General features: G+C 37.0%; 1 protein-coding gene across 1 annotated transcript in view; it reads left to right on the forward strand.

The window, feature by feature from the left end:
• The window catches only part of CA13 (carbonic anhydrase 13), a 31,705-nt gene extending 22,770 nt beyond the window's left edge, over positions 1–8,935 (forward strand). Inside the window, exon 7 of the mRNA XM_030839229.3 lies at positions 5,998–8,935. Within this exon, the coding sequence (XP_030695089.1) occupies positions 5,998–6,117 (120 nt within the window). The 3' untranslated portion in view covers positions 6,118–8,935. The remainder of the gene's footprint in view (positions 1–5,997) is intronic.
• The last annotated feature ends 533 nt before the right edge of the window (positions 8,936–9,468 follow it).

Raw genomic sequence — 9,468 nt, forward strand, 5'->3', positions numbered from 1 at the left:
TTGTCCATGGCCCCAGGCAACCACTGAGATGTTGTCACTAGAATGTTATTTTAAAATTTTATTTAAATGGAATCATATAGTACATAAACACTCCTGCTCCTCCTTCAGGTTTGGAGTTAAAGGCCTTTTCCAAGAGGGAGCATTCAAAACAATGACAGAGTATTTTCTCTCAGTCTGTGGTTTGCCTCTCATTTTTTTTCACTATATCTTTTTTTTTTTCTTTTTTTTTCGCGGTACGCGGGCCTCTCACTGTTGTGGCCTCTCCTGTTGCGGAGCACAGGCTCCGGACGCGCAGGCTCAGCAGCCATGGCTCACGGGCCCAGCCGCTCCGTGGCATGTGGGGTCTTCCCAGACGGGGGCACGAAGCCGTGTCCCCCGCATTGGCAGGCAGACTCTCAACCACTGTGCCACCAGGGAAGCCCTTCACTATATCTTTTGAAGAGCAAAAGTTAAAAAGTTCTTAATCTAGATGAAGGTCATTTTATCAATTTATCTTTTATCGTTTGTGCTTTTGGTTTCCTGATAAGAAATCTTTGCCTAACTGTATACCACAAAATACTTTTTCCTACTTTAAGTAATAGTTTTAGCTTTTACATTTAAGTGTTCTATTATTTATGAGTTAATTTTTATGTGTGTTGTGTCCCATTTTCTTTCCTTCCGATATTCTTTTTTTTTACTTGAAGTACAGTTGACTTACAATATTATATCAGTTTCAGGTATACAACATAGTGATTTATTATTTTTATTGATTATACTCTACATAAAGTTATCACAGAATATTGGCTATATTCCTCTGTGCTGTACATTACATCCTTATAACTTCTTTATTTTATACCTGGTAGTCTGTACCTCCCTATATTGCCCTTCCCCAAGCCGTCTCCCTTCCGGTAACCACTATTTTGTTCTCTTATCTTGAGTCTGTTTCTGTTTTGTTATATTTGTTCATTTGTTTTATTTTGTAGATTATACACATAAGTGAAAACATATGGTATTTGTCTTTCTCTGACTTATTTTACTAAGCTAATACCCTCCAGGTCTATTCATGTTGTTGCAAATGGCAAAATTTCATTCTTTTTTTCTGGCCAAGTAATATTCCATCTCACACACACACACACACACACACACACACACACACACCCCACCCCACATCTTTTTTATCCATTCATCTGTTGATGACACTTAGGTTGCTTTCATATATGATATTCTAATTATGCAAACATTTGACCTTTTAATAACATCTAACAGGTTCCTTCCAAGGTTCTATTAGTTTGAAATCTTTTAAAATATCTCTGTTCTTCACTGTGGATAATTTCTATTGATCTATATTCAAGTTCATTTGCTCTTTCTCTGTCATGTCAGTTTGTTAATTTTATCCAGTGAATTTTTGTTTTAGAAATTATATTTTTTAGATCTAAAATTTATACTTGATTCTTTTTTATTATTTCTATTTCTCTGCTGAGACTTCCCATTACTCTGTTGAAATTTCTCACGCACTAAAAAGTATGCTGTTTAACTTCATATAACCCACAGGTAGTTGAAGTAGCCACTTTAGAATCCTTGTAATTTCCAAATTTGGGTAATCTTGAGTCTCACTTTGTTGATTTTTCTTTATTTAAGAATGTATTCCATTTTCTTGAGTCTTTGTATATTGAGTAATTTTCTATTGCATTCTAGATGTTACGAACATTAAATTGTGGAGATTCTGGATCTGTTATTTTTCTCTGATGAGTACTGTTTCCTTTGTGTTGGCAGGTAATTTTCTTGGCTGGGCTTGAGTTGCAGATTTTCCTTCTTGCGCAGTAGCTTCAGTCTCAGTACATGTGTAGTTCTTGGGTATGAGTTTGGGGATCCTCTCTGTTGCTCTTTCCTTGCAAGACAGGTATGCCCCATAGCAGCTCTATGCACCTTGCAGACTCCACCCTGTCCAAGTGAAAAACTGGAGAGACAGGAACTCACTTGAGGGCTCCCATATCTCCAAGTGAGCATGAAGTCCCCATCTATATCCCTCTACTTCTGTTCACTCTTTAGTACCTGCAGCTAGTTGTTTTTTTGTATTGTGTCTGGGTTTCACAATTGTCTTTTTCTACAGGAAGGTTGTCTGCAGAGTCTTAGTCCAGTATATCTGGAATCGAAACTCTAATGTCCTTTTTTAATAGTAAAATTTTTTATTTTGTAATTAATGATAATTAACAATCTAGGAAAATTTCCCTAACTTCTGCATCTTCAGACTATGTGTGAATTGAGGAAAGAATTCATTCACTTGAATATTAATTTTGACTTACTATATAAAACTATCTAATTATCTTTGAAATTAAAGTTTTAAATTTTAGAAGACAGTATAAGGTCAATTCTAGAATTGTTTAATAATTGCCAATTTTTGCAAGGCATGATGCAAGAGGTATAAACAAGTGTTAAAAAGGCCCTTGTCCTCCCGTAGTTTATAATCTAACAGAGGGGATAAAATAAATGCATAAAAAACTGTAACACAGTGGCTTTGCTTGGTACTGTAAGAGAATATAAGGTGTAAGGCAATTTCAGAAGGGGAGAGACTAGTTTTCAGTGGAGAAATCAGGAAGAGACTTCATGAAAGAGCTTACATTTGGGTTGCTTCAAAAAGTGGGGACAGGTTGGGAGTATAAAGGAAAGGGGTATTTCAAGAAAGAATAGCATAAATAAAGGCAAAAAAGAGAAGTGCAAAAAATATGTGGGCAACTTTGTACCTGTGGTTGTCAAAATTGAGAGTATGCAAGAATCACCTGATGAATCTTACCAAAATGTGGAGCCTTGTTAGAAACTCTGATTCAGAAGTCTGAGAGGGGGGGCGGTCCAGGAATCTCAAGTTTTAAGAATCATCTCAAAATCTTTTCATTCAGATGCTCTTGGACACCCCTTCACAAAAGTGACCTAGAGTGGGACTTGTGTGTGGAATAATAGAAAATAATCTAGAAGGATTAGTTGGAATTGGGTGGTCAAGAGGCTTGGAAGCCGTGCTAACAATTTTGTTTTGGAGCCTTAATAGGGTTTGAAATGTTATATATTTTAGAGAAATATTTTGAAATGTTTACACCTGAAATGATATGGTATTTGGAATGTGCTTCAAAATAATACAGTTTGGGCAGGATTCGCAGATGGAGAGAGAGAATGGGTGAGAGTGTGGATGAAACAGAATTGGCCACGTGTTGATGACTGTTGAAGCTGGGTGATGGTTTATTATGTTACTCTATCTACCCTTCTGTATATCTGCCAGTTTCCATAATAAGAAACAAATAAGAAGAGATTAGGGGAAAATGGAAAAAAAAAAAAAAAGAAAGAAAAACACTTACAGATACAGTGTAGTGCTGTGGTTAGTGCATGGCTTATTTGCCAGATGACTTATTTATTGAAATTTCCTAACTCTCCCTCGAGTTCCTCATGTTTAAAATGGGTATAATGGTATATTATAGATAGGTTTGTTTGGAGGATTAAATGTGGTATGTAATATAAAACACTTAGCATAGTACGTGGCCCACCATGTTCTATAAGAGAGAGCTTATTTTTATTGTTAGTCAACTTCGGCAGGCAGTGGAGAGCTAGTAAAGACATTTGAGCACTAGAGTGACTAATCAAAGCTGTTTACAAAACATTAGAAAAGGGTATTTCTGCTTACTGGGGTCACTACAGAAGAAATTTAAACTTTCAGTAGTAGAGCCAAAGAAAACAGCAAAACAGCCTTCACCTTGAGCTGGGGAGATTCTTGCCAGGAGCTGTTTAGATACTGAGTCAGCCTTAGTGACAGAGGGACAGATTTTCTGCCTAAAGGAAGCCAGAGGCCTGGTGAGGGTATGACACTGATAGGAGCCAATCTAAGCAGAGCCTAGCAGATCAGGGTCTACCTAGCTGGGCTAAGGGACCAGGAGGACGATCCAGCACCAGAAAGGGAAGGGGTTTGATGAGACATCAGGACAGGTTCAGAGACTCTTACCAAAATGAGCAGGCTGGTCAGAGAAAGATCTAGAGTAAGTTCTAGTTCTAGATGGATGAGGCTAAGGTGTTGCAGAGGTAGGGAGCCATGATCAATTTGCAGAGGAGTCAAAGGGGGATAGGGGGATAAATAAAGCCAAGATCTTCAGAGGAATAGGCAGTTTCCCTGGGAGACTAGTTGTGTTCAGTGAGGCTGGCAAATCAGTGCACTGATTCAGGGCTTGGGATTCCAGCACAGTCACCTGGAGTGGCCACTCCAGATAGACCTGGATCATCATGATCTGCAGAAGGCTGGACATCTTCTCTGTGGCTGTGGAGATTAGATTTCATTAGCCTCTGTTACTTGACTTTACCAGAGAATTATATATGTCCCATCTGGCTTTAGCCATAATGATCTGGTATAATGAAACATGAGTAATAGCAAGTTGTAAATATTTGTCTTATTCTTCTCATATCTATACTCTTTGAAAAGACACCTCAAAATATGACTTGTGGAAATACACAGCTGCTTGTATATGATACCTGAACATATCTCCATAGAGTGCGGTTATAAACTATTGCCTATTTATTATGAAGGACCTGCATCACCTCTGTCTCCCATCCTGGCTAGTACTGTTAAGAGAAATATTTTAGGCTTCAGGTAAATGATGATGATGGAAACCTAATATATATGTCCTAGTCTGAATTTCCTTGACTCTTTGATTAGGTGACTAATGAAACTTAGAGAATGAAGGCTCTCATTCTCAACAATTTAATACTTTGTACTCACTCAAAACAGCAAAACAGACACCAAAAACTTACTTGTGTGGCAATATGTTTTTAGTGAACGTTTTTGAGACAGTAAAATTATTCAGGTAATTTACCCAGTCTTCACTTTACTACTATAGACCTGTGCTTAGTCTTAAAACGTAATATTAAATCACAAAGGAATTGCTAAATAATTTATAAAACAAGCTTATAATAGAAAACTTTTCAGCAATTAAAAATAGTGACATAGATATATCTATTGACGTGTGAAGGATATATATTAAGTGATAAAATAAGGTTTCAAAAGAGTAAGTATAGTTGAGCTTATTTTGCAATAAAACGTGTCAAGCGTGTGTACTGGTGCATGTGCATATAGTGCTTGTACATAAGGAAACATCTAGAAGGATATACTCCATAATGTTAACAGTGGTTATATTTTGTGATGTGATTTCTCGTAATTTCTGTTTTCTTCTTGACACTTTGTGTACTATATGAAGTTTGTAAGATAATTAAGCATTGTGTGTGTGTGTGTGTGTGTGTGTGTGAGATAAGAAAAAGTAAGCCCTTGTGTTGAGAAATATGCCTATATCGCTTAAATTGTATTGAAATATTATAAGTGGTTGAAGACTCCTAGTCTTTTCCCAGAGTTAGTTGCTGACAAGGCACACATATGGTGAGAGAAAAATCACTGTTTAAGGAAAACAGTGCATAAAAGATGAAAATTCTGTAGGATGAGTACCACATGGTTCCCTTGAAAATTTGGGCCATGTTATATTGGAGTGCTCGTGAGTATTCAGTGTAATTCCAAGAGCTGGATGACACCTATTGAGGTAATCTAATCCAATGCTTCACTTTATAGATGAGGAAACTAGAGACAATAAATGATTTTCCCAAGGTCACACAGCTCACTAGTGGCAGAACCAGGACTGGGACCCAGCTTGGAAAACCCTTTCCACTGTCCCATTATGCCTTTGCATTCTCTGATTTCTAGATATGTACTCTTTAAACCACATTCTAAATGTTGTTTCCTCTTATTACTTTGATCTTCAAATGAAGAAAGCTTATATACTTAATTTTTGAACCCATAGGTATTTGTATTGTGATAAGAATCTAGCAGAAGGGTTTCTTTATGATGTTTGTATGACCCATAACTTAGAAAATTTTCATTGAAGTACATTTAGTTCCCAGTAGAAGAAAGCTTATAAGTTTCTTAACTTTCTGTGCAGGGCAATTCATTAACATTGGCGTGACTTTCTATGCTAAAACTAATTCTTCTCTTTTTTTCGACAGCTGGCCACATTCCGCACCCTCTTGTGTACAGGGGAGGGCAAAGCAGCAGCTTTTTTGTTGAGCAATCACCGTCCACCACAGCCTCTGAAGGGCCGAAAAGTGAGAGCCTCTTTCCATTAAAAGTTGTCACCAACAGACCACCCCAAATGTGTCTGTGGAGAGAAAACAAAACAAAACAAAGCAAACACAAAAACCCCTACTAACAGTTCTTTCCTAGAATTCTAATTTATGGGGTGCCATTTTGCTGTCAGTTTCAGCACAAAGAAAATCAGATCTTTTTAATCAAACTAACTTAAGTCATCTGTCTCAGATTTGCAGTTTATAAGCAGTATATACTTGGGTATATAAGCAGTAAACACTGGTGTGTTTTAAAACACACGGAATACATCTACATCAACCTGCGTGACAACGTGGCAGGCGTTGCAAACCTCAGAACGTATTAAAAATCTTCCCTTGCCATAAAGACAGATCAGTCACATCTCTCAGTGATGTTTGGTGAAAAACTTAAATGCATTCCCAGAATGATAGGATTGTGGTACCTTTTCCTAAACAAGGGATTCCGCTTAATATCTTGTTATCATTCCAATTCATAAACGTAGACACTATTTCCTTTTAAAGTGAATTTTCATTTGGATCGTGTTGCTGCTTCTCACTGCAGGATACCTCTAATAAAATGAACAAGAGGAGAGTTATCAGGGTGGGGGTGGGATATAGTGAATTAAAGCATCTATTCCACAGCTCAAAAAGAGTCAATACAATTTTGGTGAGGAATTCTCCAGGATATAAATGGCTTTTTAAACTTTAATGACTTATGCCATACATCTCATTCACTTGGTGATATTAATGATAAACTGGCTAATAATTGATCAGACAAATTGGTTGTCAATTTATAGCATTAGCATGGTTTGAAACAGATTACAAGGTACCAGTGCAGGCAGAGCTGCCCATGGGCATGAGGCACAGATTGGCTAATTTTGTCCTGTGTTTTGGCAACAGAGCAGGGAGCAGTCCTGTGAAGGTCATTGTTTTGTCAATTGATGGGGAAACATTACTTGAGTTTCATAGATATAATCAGTCACAAACCCTTCAACCCATTTCCATGGCAACACCCCTCTCCCCTTATACACATGTCCCTCCATCTCTTAATTTTGTAAGTTGGCTCTTGATATTCACTTTAACCTATTATCTCTTGTATATTTTTGTTTGATTTTGGTGAAGGAGGATGGGAGAGGTCCTTCTGCTCTTTCTGGTACAAATACAGTGACACTAAGCATTAACTTAATAATCACGTTTAAGACTTGAACACGTGCTACACTTCTGTCATCTTCTGGGAAAAGTTTAACTGAGTTTCCTTAATTTTGATGATTTATTAAGACACCTCTCTTCCCCTGAATGTAGATTTTAATAATTGGAAGTATTCTGTGATAGTCTTCTTCTTTTTTTTTTTTTTTTGACTGCACCACATGGCTTGTGCGATCTTAGTTCCCCGACTAGGGATCGAACCCAGCCCATAGCAGTGAAAGCACCGAGTCCGAACCACTGGACCACCATGGAATTCCCTGTGATAGTTCTTGATAGGATCACCGATTATCAGTAAATTGTATAATAATGATAGATATGATTGCATTAAGATGAGTTCCTGAAGATGAAAGCTCCTTTGTTTTTTGTTTCCCCTTCACAGTATCTAGCTTGAGGCCTTGCAGGAGATTGACAAGTAGCAAATATTTAATTAATTGAATATTTAAAAAACTTTATTTTGTATCTTTGGTAATTATCTTGCTGCTTGCAATCAAATGCACTATAAGTTCATGTAACAAGTAAAGTGCAAGTTATCCCTTGAAAATTGTTTTTTCTTAAAGGAATACTTGTTAAATCTACCTGTGTAACCAGAAGTTCTCACTGGTTTTAAAAATACCAGTGTTGAATGAATTTCTTTAGTTTGGAAAGACATGTTGTGAAGTATCCTAGTCAGAGAAAGAAGTCTGTTTTCTCAGAGAAAGTAAATAGCATGTAGGATGGGGATTCTAATTACTGTGTATGAGCATTACCACTTCATAATTTAAGCTTTCTGCTACAGTATTCCATCAGTTCTATGCTACAAATTGGACTTTAGTAGACTAAAAACATCTACACAGCACTGATTTCCTTGAAGATTATCTGATAATTTATCTCTTAGAGGCAAAAAGTTCTAAGTGTTATCTAAAGTCTAAGTTGTTATCTTTTGAAAAGATTAAAGAGTTGTAAATACCAGCATGGATAATCTTGTTTCCCACCTGTATTGGATTTATATTTGTTAAGCATTTTGTATTTTGACTTAAATTGGATTCAACCACAATAAATATTACAAGACAAACTTTGAACTTGTATATGCAAGATACAGAATGAGATTACATTTTTACACTTTTTATTTAGAAAACAATTTCAAACTCACAGAGAAATTGCAAACACAATTTTTTCCGCTGAATTATTTGAGAGTAAGTTGCCAACCTGTTAATGCATCATCCCACAAACTTCAGTGTATATTTTCACAAGTTAGGACATTATCCTACAGAGCCATAGTACAGCTAAAACAACCATGAGGTTAACCTTGCTTTATTTTCACTGACTATGCCATTCGAGGGTAACTCGTTCACTTAGCTGTGTTTCCTTTGGTCAGGCACTGGTCCTCAGTCTTTCTTTGCTGTTTATGATTTTGACACTTTTGAAGATGATAGGCTAGTTATTTTACAGAATGCCCCTCAATTTGGGTTTGTTCGAGATTTCCTTGTGATTAGATCCAGATTTTGCATTGTTGTCAGGAAGATCACAAAAGCAATGCTGGGTCCTATCAGGCAAATTGATTTGTCCTCTAATGGAGTATATTCACTTCAGCACTTGATTAAGATGGTGTCTGCTAGGCTTCTCCACTGCAAAGTTACTCTTTTTTTCCTTTGTAATTAACAAGTATTTGTGAGGGGATGTGCTTTGAGACTATGTAAATATCCTGTTTCTGATTAAACCTCCAATTTATTCATGTTTCCACTATGGATTTAAGGGATCCCTGTTTTATTCAGTGGGCTGTAAGACTGTTATCACTATTACCATCTATTCTCACATGCATATTTTTCTTAATTGGCCAGGAGGAGCATCTCCAAGCTGGCTTCTGTGCCCTTTTGACACTTTGTCCCCATGTTCTTATTTCTGACAGCAGTGTGATGTTCCTGGCTCAGCTCATTCTGCACCTTCCCCTGCCCTGGAATCTAACATTTCTCCAAGGAGCCCTGGTTTCTTTTAGTGGAAAATAGTATTGAAAAAACTAACATCTGGGTGCTAGATGGGTGCATGGCTATTGGAGCACTGCTACTCCTAGATCCTCTCAGTGAACAGAGGTCAGGAATGCACACACAAACACACACGCACAATGTGTACTCACATGTACAACATCTATATTTCTGCATCTATATTTTTAAAAATCACAATTTCACACTCATA

Source organism: Globicephala melas, chromosome 17 (assembly GCF_963455315.2).
Source record: "Globicephala melas chromosome 17, mGloMel1.2, whole genome shotgun sequence".
In the NCBI taxonomy this organism is placed as follows: domain Eukaryota; kingdom Metazoa; phylum Chordata; class Mammalia; order Artiodactyla; family Delphinidae; genus Globicephala; species Globicephala melas.